The sequence below is a fragment of the Silurus aristotelis genome, assembly GCF_946808225.1.
Source record: "Silurus aristotelis genome assembly, chromosome: 9".
NCBI classification, from domain to species: domain Eukaryota; kingdom Metazoa; phylum Chordata; class Actinopteri; order Siluriformes; family Siluridae; genus Silurus; species Silurus aristotelis.
This window is the reverse complement of record NC_139582.1, coordinates 15325756-15338255: the sequence shown is the minus strand read 5'-3', so window position 1 is coordinate 15338255 and position 12500 is coordinate 15325756. Positions and strand designations below refer to the sequence as shown.

Sequence of the window (12500 nt, the reverse complement as noted above, 5' to 3'; positions counted from 1 at the left end):
CTTCCTCTCTCTACATCTCCGTTACACACCTGCAAACATCATCATCATTTTCACCTTTATCACAATCATCATCAGTTAGCTCTACAGTGGAACCAACAATATCCGTACCATGAAGCTGATGTAGCGTCTCCACAGCAGAGGGCAGTGAGCACCATGTTCTGTCGCCACGGCAACCTCAAACAGGGAGCGAATGCGGTGGTAGAGGCCGGTCTCCGGGAAAACAGGCAGAGAATCAGCTGGGAGACCCGACCTAAACACACACACACCCTTTTTTTTTTAGAAAAATGCTGTAAAGAATTGTAACATCACTGGACATTGTCCTATATAGTGAATAGTGTGTGTGGTTTGGGACACGCTCATGCATTACCGCAGCACAGCATCCATGCGTTTCTTCCTCTGCTGCTCAGTGGTTAGGGTAAAGAGGCGGGGCAGGATGCTGGGGTTGCCCTTGGAGACTGAGTGTAGGAATCGCCGGGTGCTGGCTGCATTGTAGTAGCGAGTGTCAACCTGTAGGTGGAGCTTCCACAATGGGGCGCTGTGGGGTATCAGGGTGAGCGCGTCACACAGCGCTGATCTTATGCGCCGCAGAGGAAACGCTCTGATGCTCGAGTGATGATGCAACAGTGCTGCGTGCAGGACACACACGGCCTCCAGTTGCTGAGCGCACGTGATGTTCTCTCTGGCCCGAGTGAACACCGTATCGGCCGCGTCGATCCCCACTGTCAAATAATGGAACAGTCCAGCACAGCCAATTAAAGCCCAGGATTGCTCGTATGCCCCGCCCTCCGATACAGCATGCTCGTATGCTTTGCGTGCCTTCAATATGACTACGGCACTAATATCTCCTGTGAAAGGACTGTAGGTGGCGCCCTCTGCTAATTTAGTCAGGATGTACACTGCCCGTGAAGAAGTGACAGAAGTGGGTGTGGTTTTTGCACTCTCAGCCCCGCCCACACACGTAAGCTCCAGTTCTAATTGCGCATACAGCAGACAGAGGTTGCAGAGGGATGAGCCACGTAGACCTGTGGCCCCGCCCAACGAGAGGGCGGAGTCAAAAACTCTGCGTGCTTCATCAGTGTTCCCCAATAACCACTCGACATGACCAAATTCACGCCACAGCTTGAGGGAGCTGCGGTTCTCCTGCTGCTTTAATATACGCTTCAACAAACGCTTACTGCTCTTCCCCTGTGCCCTAGTACACTTCTTACTGCCACTACGCACACACTGCAGCACCTGCAACACACACATACACACATACACACATTAGCGACAAGGTCAAAGGAGATCAGAGAAGATCAGAGAAGATCAGAGAAGATCAGACCTTGAGTTTTTCATACTGCATCCAGCAGAGCGTCACTTCTGCTCTGTCCTGAGTTGGAAACAATGGGAGAATCTTTTCCAGAACATTCCTGACAAACTCCTCCCCCTGTTTACAAAGCCCCACCCTCATTCTCCTAGAGTCACACTGACAAATCATGTGACCTACAGCACTGACTCCAGTCATTAGGAGGTCATGGGAGGTCAAAGGTCTCTCGGGGTCAAGAGTCTCATCCAACAGTGTAGAGTCATCCAGGAGGGTGGAGTCATCCATGAGGGTGGAGTCATCCTGAATTAAGCTGGATGAAGAAGAGATGGAGCCAATGGGCATTCCAAGGAAGTGAAGGAAAGATAACAGGAGATGTAGGCGCAGTTCTGGCGAATCGACTCGGATCAGAGACGGTCCAATGTCATCAAACAACACCTGCAGACAAAACACACAACAGGTTACTGTCTGTCTGTCTGTCATCAAACAACACCTGCAGACAAAACACACACATAAAACTGCATGTAAATGCATGTGTGAGATGAGCATGTTTGTGTTTGTGTGTGTGTGTGTGTTTGTTTGTTGTGGTTATAATTGGTGTAGACCTGTCTGTCGGGATCCTCACACTCCTCCTCTGATTGGCCCTTAGATTTGTCTGGTCTCCATGGTAACCAGTGGTTGGCTTCTCGCCATGACTCCACATCGAGCCAGATTCTCCACCTGGGCTGGGTTTTATCTTTAATCTCATCTTCATCATCAACTTCATCATCATCCTCTGTCACAAGAAAGAACACACATTGCAGATTTAGTTTCAGGTGTGTGTGTGCGCTCCCCTGTGTGTGTGTGTGTGTGTGTGTGTGTGTGTGTGTGTGTGTGTTTGTGGTGGTGGTGGTGGGGGGGGGGGGGGTGTTTATTGTTTCTTTACCGGCATCAATTGTTTGGATCCATCCTCCTCTCTCCTGCTGCTTCATCCAGGTTTTCCACCCTCTGGCCCCACACTCCCCCACCCTCGGCTCCCCACTGTCCCAAAATGTCTCAAAGAATTCCACCTACACACACACACACACACACACACACACACACACAAACACACACACATAAATAATAACAGTGATCTCTGAATGTGTGTGTGTGTGTGTGTGTGTGTGTGTACCTGCTGTTTGGTAGTAAGGTCTTTGACATTGTCAGGTTTGAAGAAGGTGAATTCAATCAGAGCTTGAAAAAGACTGAGAGCTTTCTCTGAGTGACCCGCCTGACGCAGGAAGTGGCACTGACGCACAAACACATCTGAAACACACAAAGAAAGACAGAGACAATGTGTAATTATTATTTATTAAGAGGGCATTAAAAAAAAAGTGATTCCTATTATGACATCTTCAGTCAATCATGTGATTAATTGATTGATTGATTCTCCCTCACCAAGTAGGTGGTGTTCTGTCCCCGGAAGCAGTGGATGAGACATCAGCTGTCCGTCCTGCACGGCACTGAGTGTGCTCAGACACTTCCTGTACACCCCAGTCACCATGGGAACAGAGAAAGAGCTGTACTGGCTCTGTGTGAACAGGATGTAGCGCTTCCACAAGGGGCCGCTATTCGGGTGAATGAACACCACCTTTTTCCACTCCTTCAGCTGTGTTGCACCATCCCACAATCCTTTGCCCAGTGTGAGTCTGTGGAGCTTAAGCTCCACACTGGCAGGGTTCCACTGCAGCGCCTTCTCCACCACACTCAACTTCCTGTCGCACAGAGCACGCTCAGTCTCCGCCCCCTGCCCTGAGAGAGAGCCGGCTGCCTCGTCCTGCGCGCGCGCACACACACACACACACACACACACACACACACACGGCAGGTCAGGGTTTCTAGCAGGGTTTAGTGGTGAAGGATTAAAGACACATTATGACGGTGTATAAATAAACCCACTGTGATGTACCTGAAACTGTATAAACTCCAGCCACATGTTTACATCAGTGGGGTTTTCCCTCAGTTTCCGGTTAAACTCCTCCACTCGTGACATTAACATGTTCGATGGAGGTGGCTGAACCTGAATTTTGACCTCTGACTGACCTTTACCCTCCATCCACAGTGAGGTTGCAGGGTCATACACTCGGAGCGAATCGGTGCTAGTGGTGGTTTGAGGGGTGGAGTCAGATTCCTCCCTACAAGGGGGGAGGGGGATAAATGAACCAGTATCAATAGTTGGGGTGGAATCAGTAGGAGGGGCTGAGGGAGTAGGTGGAGCTTCGGAGCTGAGAAGACGTCGGTTGGAGGGAGAGAAGTAACGCTCGTCTTTTTTCTCTTTACGCTTCCTGTCTGGAGCAGAGTCTTCCCAACACAGGCCCTGAGTCCTGCTGTCTAACCCGAGAGCAGAGCTGCCCTTCCTCCTATATCTGCACAGAGAAAAAATAAAGAACCAGTGAGAAGATAACATCAGAACAGAATGGGTTCTCAACAGTAACAACACGAGTTCTAGAGTAGTGAACATGCACAACACACAACTGTGAGACAGACAAAGAGGTAGACAGACAGGTGGACAGACGTAGAGAGACAGACAGGTAGAGAGACAGACAGGTAGAGAGACAGGTGGACAGAGGTATTGAGACAGACAGGTAGAGAGACAGACAGGTAGAGAGACAGACAGGTAGAGAGACAGACAGGTAGAGAGACAGGTATTGAAACAGACAGGTGGACAGACGGGTAGGTACCTGGCAATGTGAGCCCTGTACAGTGATCTGTATTCCCAGTTGGCGTGGTCAGACTTTCTGTCAATGTAGAAGAGCTTCTCACTGGGACACTTAAGATCATCAAGCCACAAAACTCCACCCGCATTGACCAAGTCCTCCTGTCTACACACACACACACACACACACACACACACACACACACACACACACACACAAAGTGTAGTAAAAAAAGCTAAGTTATAGTTCCCCTACTTTTCCTGATTCTCACACTTCTATAAATATTTCCACAAAAGTTCTCCTGGTTTTCACTGTAGACTTCTTTACCCCAAACCTGATGCAACCTGATGTTCCTCTATGTTCCAGTCTCCCCACATTTCTGTAATAAACTGCTATATTTCTAGATCGTTCACCAGACTTTTCGCCCTCATCCTAGTTTTCAGTTCCCAAAAATCCCCCAAATACCTCTGTGGTGGCTCCACATCTTGGTTCAGAAGGTCACTGGGGTAAACCGTGTCTGAGTCACTGCTCTGCGAATAATCTCTGTTGCGCTTCTTCTGCTTGTTTCTCTTTTTTTTCTTCTCTTTCTTTCTTCTCTTCTTTGATCTGGTGTCATCATCTTCATCAGATTTGTGCTCACTGTAAAATCATTACAGAACATTAAAAATGCCTGATGTGTTAGTGTGTAGTGTGTGTGTGTGTGGTAAGGGACCCAATGTGTGTGTAAGGACCTGGTGTGTGTGTGGTGAGAAGCAGGTGTCTCCACGGTGTCTCTCTGGATAGTGCGTTGGTGTAGAGACAAAGCACCCACGCTGCTGAAACTGTGATTCTTGAGCCATTCTAGATCTGTAAAAACACACACACACACACACACACACACACACACACACACACACACACACACACGTTACAAAGCACTGACACTGGAGTCTCCTTTAATACAGGTTCTATAATCAGTAAATGATGAGGGAGTGGAGTGTAAAGCTGGACATGTCCCGGTGAAGGAGGCGTTACTATGGAAACCTAATGGTAATTCATATTAACCTGCACTACTGTTAGTCACTAATCACCACCTTCTGACCAATCAGAGCACAGATCTCAGCAACGCGGGTATTATTAGTATTGTTGTTGTTTTGATGATTTATACATATAAATAAATACATTAATAAATAAATTAAACACGAACAGATTCCAAACATTACTACAGAGTGAATCAGTTAGACAGCATTAGCATTAGCATTAGTTTACGAAAGTAAATGATGATTTAATTAAAAATTAAAATTGAAATTCGTTGTTGGGATGAAACTCGCCTGTGGGGTTGGAGATCTCAGCGTCTGTCACTTCTCCAAACGCTGGAAATAGCGCCATACTCCAGCAAACCCTGACTAAAACCTGCTAACAGGCTAACATAGTTCTGTCGCACACATATGACGTCGTGACGGCTTTCCCACCCCGTCGCGGAGATCTGCGTCCTAATGAACAGTGTGTTGCGTGTGCACGCGAGACTCCCACATTTAGACTTGATATCGTTTATAACAACAAATCATTTATTCGAGTAACACTTTAAACATTACGTAGGTATAAAGTTAATCATACACACTACTATCACTGTTTATAATTTTACTATGATTAATTATTGTTACAAGGAGATGCAGCAGCAGGTGAAGAGGGATGTGGTGAAAGCCAAGGAAAAGGCATATGAGGAGCTGTAGGAGAAGTTGGACACTAAGGAAGGAGAAAAGGATTTGTAGCGATTGGCCAGGCAGAGGAACCGAGCTGGGAAGGATGTACTGCAAGTTAGAGGAATAAAGGATGGAGATGGAAATGTGTTGACTAGTGAGGAGAGTGTGTTGAGAAGATGGAGGGAGTATTTTGAGCAGCTGATGAACGAGGAAAATGAGAGAGAGAGAGAAGGTTGGATGGTGTGGAGATGTGAAGCAGGAAGTGGATAGGATTAGTAAGGAGGAAGTGAGAGCAGCGATTAAGAGGATGAAGAGTGGAAAGTCAGTTGGACCAGACGACATACGGGTAGAAGCATGGAGATGTTTAGGAGAGATGCAGTGGAGTTTTTAACCAGGTTGTGGAAGGTGAGAAGATGCCTGCGGAATGGAGAAGAAGTGTGCTGATACTGATCTTTAAGAATAAGGGAGATGTGCAGACCTGCAGTAACTACAGGGGAAAGAGTAGTGGAAGCCAGGCTGAGAGAAGAGGTGACCATCTGTGAGCAGCAGTATTGTTTCATGCTGAGGAAGAGCACCACAGATGCATTATTTGCTTTGAGAATGTTGATGGAGAAGTATAGAGAAGGTCAGAAAGAGCTGCATTGTGCGTTTGTGGATTTAGAGAAAGCGTACGACAGGGTGGAGAGAGGAGTTGTGGTATTGTATGAGGAAGTCTGGTGTGTCAGAGAAGTGTCTGAGGGTGGTGCAGGACATGTATGAGGACAGTGTGACAGCAGTGAAGTGTGCAGTAGGAACGATAGACTGGTTCAAGGTGGAGGTTGGACTGCATCAAGGATCGGCTTTGAGGCTTTTCGTGTTTGCAGGAATGTTGTATGGATTAGAGACAGTGGCATTGAGTAAAAGAACCACCAGGAAGGAGGAAAAGAGGAAGACCAAGTAGGAGGTTTATGGATGTGGTGAGGGAAGACATGCAGGTAGTTGGTGTGAAAGAGGCAGATGTGGAGGACAGGGGGTGTGGAGACGGATGATCTGCTGTGGAGACCCCTAATGGGAGCAGCCGAAAGAATAAGGCTATGATTAATTATAGTAAAACACACCAAAGTAATTCATAAACATTCATTTATCCTTTCATTCATTTTCTCCCGCTTATCCGTAATTCGGGTCGCGGGGGCAGCAGTCTAAGCAGGCCCCCGCCTTCGACTGCTGCCCAATCCTCACAGCACCGTCCCTTACGGTCCCTCCTGCAGGTGGAGAGCCCACGGGAAGGCGGCCCCATGTCACTCCGACGTCACGGACCTTGATATTTCCCTCGTAAGGAAAGAGCAAGGCCCTTAACCCTCTATGCTCCGGGGGTCCCTTACGAGGGAATTCATAAACATTCTTAGTGTTTTAAATAAGTTTAAACGCATTTTGTCCTTATAATATAACAGTTCTCCATTATCATTAAAATATAATGCAATAACTCACACCAACATGATCACAGTAATATAAGAGTTTTATTTCATGTCACTGACAAATCAGAGACTCTTCCTGCTCTGCTGCAGCTAATCAGAGAGCAGAGCTTTACTTCCAGATGTTTTTGTAAGGAACTACACAGAAGAAGAACCCTTAAGGAACCCTTGAGCGTGGAGTTAACAGCAGAGAACCATTAGCTGTTCCATAAAAATCCACCAAACATAAGATTTTACATTAGCACAGCACTAACAGTGACATGGTGAAAAGCATGAAGCAGATCTGACACACACACACACACACACACACACACACACACACACACACACTGTGGGAGCTTCAGAGGCAGTGTGGTGGTACCACATAGAGTGTGTATGGCCGCTGGACAGAACTCGGTGTGTGTATCGGTGGTGCTGGAGCTGTTGGAGTGCAGCAGTGTTGCAGCAGTGTTTTTACGCAGAGCTGATGGAGCAGCAGGAGCGCAGCATCACCACCCTGATGAAGAGGATGGTGGAGATGAGCTCAGCCCGACTGACCAAGGAGCTCCATGACCTCAAAGTAGGGCTGCAGAGGGTTCATGCTGAGGTTGCACTCCTCCGGCGACACACCGTCCTCACCGCACACCGCCTGGACATCCTTACACAAGGACTGATGGAGTACAGGAGAATGGTGGGACACAGGGGTGAAGGAGTGGACAAGAAGACAGCAGGCAGGATGGAAAGAGGTGGAGTTGAAAGCTTGAAGACAGCAGGCAGGATGGAGAGAGGTGAAGGCTTGAAGACAGTGGGGAGGATGGAGAGAGGTGGAGTTGAAGGCTTGAAGACAGCAGGCAGGATAGAGAGAGGTGTAGGCTTGAAGACAGTTTGGAGGATGGAGAGAGGTGGAGTTGAAGGCTTGAAGACAGCAGGGAGGATGGAGAGAGGTGAAGGTGAAGGCTTGAAGACAGCAGGCAGGATGGAGAGAGGTGAAGGCTTGAAGACAGTAGGGAGGATGGAGAGAGGTGGAGGTGAAGGCTTGAAGACACCAGGGAGGATGGAGAGAGGTGAAGGTGAAGGCTTGAAGACAGCAGGGAGGATGGAGAGAGGTGAAGGTGAAGGCTTGAAGACAGCAGGGAGGATGGAGAGAGGTGAAGGTGAAGGCTTGAAGACATTAGGGGGGATGGAGAGAGGTGAAGGTGAAGGCTTGAAGACAGCAGAGATGACAAGGTTGGACGTGTGGGTTAATGAACCCAAGGCCAAGAGACTGGTGGCGAATCTCATTGACATCCAACTCCACAATATAAAGGTTAGGACAAGAAGAAGAACAGGAAGAGAAACACAGAATGATGATGATTTCAGACATAAAATATTAACTTTTATTACATATGTATTGATTATGTAATGTTTATTAAATGTATAGTAAATCAGCAGGTCATAACTGTCTCACGACCAGAATAAATATTTTCTGTATCTCTTTTACTCAATCAGGCTGATCATCTTACTGAGGAACAGATCACCGGTAAACACACTGTGTGTGTGTGTGTGTGTGTCTCAGGATCATTAAAAATGATATAGAAATGTTGGAATGTACATATGCCTGTGTGTGTGTGTGTTAGAGTTTAGAGAGGCGTACATGTTGTTTGATAAGAATGGAGATGGTTCTATCAGCACTGCAGAGTTGGGCTCAGTGATGCGCTCTCTGGGACAAAATCCCTCTCACACTGAACTGTACCACATCATCAGAGAGGTGGACGCTGATGGTGAGGAGCTTTACACCATACACCCTATACCTTACACCCTATACCTTACACCCTATACCATACACCCTATACCCCACACCATACACCCTATACCCCACACCATACACCCTATACCCTATACCTTACACCCTATACCCCACACCTTACACCCTTTACCCTTACACCCTATACCTTACACCCTATACCCCACACCATACACCCTATACCCCACACCTTACACCCTATACCATACACCCTATACCTTACACCCTATACCCTTACACCCTATACCCCACACCATACACCCTATACCCTATACCCCACACCTTACACCCTATACCCTTACACCCTATACCTTACACCCTATACCCTTACACCCTATACCTTACACCCTATTCCCCACACCTTACACCCTATGCCCTTACACCCTATACCTTACACCTTATACCCCACACCTTACACCCTATACCTGACACCCTATACCATACACCCTATACCCTTACACCCTATACCTTACACCCTATACCCCACACCTTACACCCTATGCCCTTACACCCTATACCTTACACCTTATACCCCACACCTTACACCCTATACCATACACCCTATACCCCACAGCTTACACCCTATACCATACACCCTATACCATACACCCTATACCTTACACTCTATACCTTACACCCTATACCATATAACCCACACCATACACCCTATACCTTACACCATACACCCTATACCCTTACACCCTATACCCCACACCATACACCCTATACCCTTACACCCTATACCCCACACCATACACCCTATACCTTACACCATACACCCTATACCCTTACACCCTATACCCCACACCATACACCCTATACCCTTACACCCTATACCCCACACCATACACCCTATACCCCACACCATACACCCTTACACATCATCAGCGCTCAATACTGATGGACACTACTAAGACATAAGGGACACTACTACTACTCTCTCTCTCTCTCTCTCTCTTTTTCAGGGAATGGGATGATTGACTTCCCTGAGTTTATCACTATGATGGTGATGAAGATGAAGGATACAGATGGTGAGGATGAGATCCATGAGGCCTTCAGAGTGTTTGATAAGGTGTGTGTGTGTGTGTTTGATGTGAGAAAGGTTTCCCCTGTACAGATCACTAAGCCCACAGTTAGAGTCCTGTTTGAGATTGGTCAGTGTCACTCTCATCATCATGTTGTGGTTCTGTATTAGGATGGGAATTGCTTCATCAGTGGGGCGGAGCTTCGTGTTGTCATGATGAACCTTGGGGAGAAAGTTACAGACCAGGAAGTGGACGAAATGATCCAAGAGGCAGATAAGGACGGAGACGGACAGGTCAACTACCAAGGTGACACACACATCTATACACACACACACCATATTCCAGGGAGAAACTCAATAGTTTTATTGTGTGACTGTTGTCCTGGTTTTCTGCTCCCGATCTACAGAGTTTGTACAGATGATGAAGGCTCAGTGATGTTCTCATCTCCTCTCCTCACTGCCACTCAGGTTTGCTTTATTTCACTGTTACTGCAATGCTGCATTAATAAACAAAGAGAAAATCTGACCCATTCCTGAAGAAGGAACTGATGTCTCCATAGGATGTAACATCTATTTAGAATAAGGAGTTACTGTTTCAGATCTTAATATTCACATGGGGTGTGTGTGTGTGTGTGTGAAACTCCAAACCATCTGTGTGTTTATCTTCTAATGGACAGTTAGCACTGCAGGGTCTGCTCATGTTTCCTTCCTTAGCATCAGTGAGCTGACCTCTGGGTACAATGCATATACGAATGATTGTTGAGAGCGCGTCTACGTGTGTGTGTGTGTGTGTGTGTGTGCGCGTGTGTGTGTGTAAAAATCTCAAGATTCAGGGAAATAATAACTATATATAATATATATAATAACTCTTTATTATGATCAGGTCAGTGACTCTCGGCCCATACAGACTCGCGTGCTTCTCTATTTATTACATCTTTAATATTTACATACATGAATATTCATGAACACAGCGCCTCCACATGCATCACCGACTAACAGTTTGTGTGTGTGTGTGTGTGTGTGTGTGTGTGTGTGTGTGTGTTAGGATTATACAGAACAGCACTTCACATGAATGCAGAACATTCAGGAGGTTTAGGGAACAGAGAGGAGTAACACTATACAGCAGTGTGTGTGTGTGTGTGTGTGTGTGTGTGTGTGTGTGTGTGTGTGTGTGTGTGTGTGTGTGTGTGTGTGTGTGAACGCACATCAGAGTGCACGGGGCAAGATGGTGAAAGGCATGATGGGATTGCTGGCCTCGAGCTGCAGTGCTGTGAGAAAGCACTCGGAGGCGGCTGCCATGTTTCCCTGCGCCTGCAGCACCTCTGCCAGACTGTGCCACCCCGAGTGTGACGAGGAACACAGCTGTACTGCTTCACACAGAACCTTCTCCGCTAATGAGAACCTCTGCAGCTGGTACAGGATCACTCCCTACACACACACACACACACACACACACACACACACACACACACACACACACACACACACAGAATTATTTATGTGAGAAGGTGCTCCTGCTCTGCAGTGATGATGCTGAAGCTAATGGTTCTCACACAAACATCTCACCAGTCTCTGCATGCTGCGGATGTGGGCGGGACTTATAGCCAGAGCCTCCTCATAGCAGCGTTTACCATCTTCCAGGTTTCCTCTGAGCTCGGCCACTTGACCCTTCATAAACAGGACATTATGGGATGTCGGGAACAAACTCGCCGCCTCCAGAGTGCACGCCATCGCCTCTGCAGGCTTCATCATCCCAATATACACCTCCGCTACACACACACACACACACACACTCCAAATTAAAACCTGACCATGGCTCTGTGCATTACCTTCATATAAACAACATCCAAAAGCAAACATGCTAGCTTTATATGTGTGTGTGTGTGTGTGTGTGTGTGTGTGTGTGTGTGTGTGTGTGTGTACCAGCATGTAGCCATATTTGAGCGAGGGTCATCCACGGGTGCAGGGGTCCGTGTTTAGGAGTGCTGCTTTGCAAAGAGGAAGCTTCAGACAGAGCCTGCTCCACTCGTGATGCTGCTACTGAGGGAGCATGCACAGAACCTGCGGACACACACACACACACACACACACACACAGAGAATGCAAATGAAAAGTGATGACCAAACAATTCATAAATGTTTAAACTATTTGATGTGAAGTTTCCTGGGAAGTGTGAATAAAATAAAACAGACACACACACACAAACACACACACACACACACACACACACACACACAGAGGAACAGAACACTTCTGCATGCTGAGTTTTTTTTTTTGCAAAACCTTTATATCAAACACTGCTTCTTGGGACTAAAGTTGGAGACACACAATTGTATTGCACGTCTTTGGCTCCTGGGGTATGAATTTTCCTGACACTTGAACAAAGAGACACAAAACCTGTTCCTGCATGACAATGCTCCTGTGCACAAAGTCAGCAAAAGCATCTAATCCAAATTCCACTACTAATGTGAGTTGTGATGCTTATAACATATACTAGCACACACACGCACACACACACACACACACACATGCACAGGGTGTTACTAGCAGAGGACAGGCGTCGGCGGGGGAAGTGGTCACAGAAAGCATGGCTGACAGGG

General features: G+C 47.1%; 3 protein-coding genes across 4 annotated transcripts in view; 1 reads left to right on the top strand and 2 right to left on the bottom strand.

Moving 5' to 3' along the window:
- nrde2 (NRDE-2, necessary for RNA interference, domain containing) overlaps window positions 1–5451 on the bottom strand; it is a 5886-nt gene extending 435 nt beyond the window's left edge. Inside the window, exons 1-13 of the mRNA XM_083551514.1 lie at window positions 5292–5451; window positions 4713–4827; window positions 4447–4620; window positions 4006–4146; window positions 3234–3690; window positions 2723–3101; window positions 2457–2590; window positions 2229–2352; window positions 1909–2078; window positions 1322–1741; window positions 368–1233; window positions 109–250; window positions 1–29 (exon numbers count right to left, since the gene is read on the bottom strand). The exon at window positions 1–29 is cut by the window's left edge and continues 43 nt beyond it. Of these exons, the coding sequence (XP_083407640.1) occupies window positions 1–29; window positions 109–250; window positions 368–1233; window positions 1322–1741; window positions 1909–2078; window positions 2229–2352; window positions 2457–2590; window positions 2723–3101; window positions 3234–3690; window positions 4006–4146; window positions 4447–4620; window positions 4713–4827; window positions 5292–5349 (3209 nt within the window). The 5' untranslated portion in view covers window positions 5350–5451. The remainder of the gene's footprint in view (window positions 30–108; window positions 251–367; window positions 1234–1321; window positions 1742–1908; window positions 2079–2228; window positions 2353–2456; window positions 2591–2722; window positions 3102–3233; window positions 3691–4005; window positions 4147–4446; window positions 4621–4712; window positions 4828–5291) is intronic.
- Window positions 5452–8092: 2641 nt separating this feature from the next.
- On the top strand, window positions 8093–10393 carry calm1a (calmodulin 1a). The gene is made up of 6 exons (XM_083551206.1): window positions 8093–8399; window positions 8582–8612; window positions 8710–8853; window positions 9842–9948; window positions 10072–10207; window positions 10308–10393. Exons 1-6 carry the CDS (start codon window positions 8106–8108, stop codon window positions 10334–10336), a joined length of 741 nt encoding a protein of 246 aa, XP_083407332.1. The 5' UTR covers window positions 8093–8105; the 3' UTR covers window positions 10337–10393.
- Window positions 10394–10758: 365 nt separating this feature from the next.
- Window positions 10759–12500, bottom strand: part of ttc7b (tetratricopeptide repeat domain 7B) — an 8870-nt gene continuing 7128 nt past the window's right edge. The window contains exons 18-21 of one of the 2 annotated variants that reach the window (XM_083550855.1): window positions 12435–12500; window positions 11824–12044; window positions 11467–11669; window positions 10759–11328 (exon numbers count right to left, since the gene is read on the bottom strand). The exon at window positions 12435–12500 is cut by the window's right edge and continues 100 nt beyond it. In XM_083550855.1, coding sequence (XP_083406981.1) covers window positions 11107–11328; window positions 11467–11669; window positions 11824–12044; window positions 12435–12500 — 712 coding nt within the window. In that variant the 3' untranslated portion in view covers window positions 10759–11106. The remainder of the gene's footprint in view (window positions 11329–11466; window positions 11670–11823; window positions 12045–12434) is intronic. The other variant, XM_083550854.1, reaches the window with a different exon arrangement.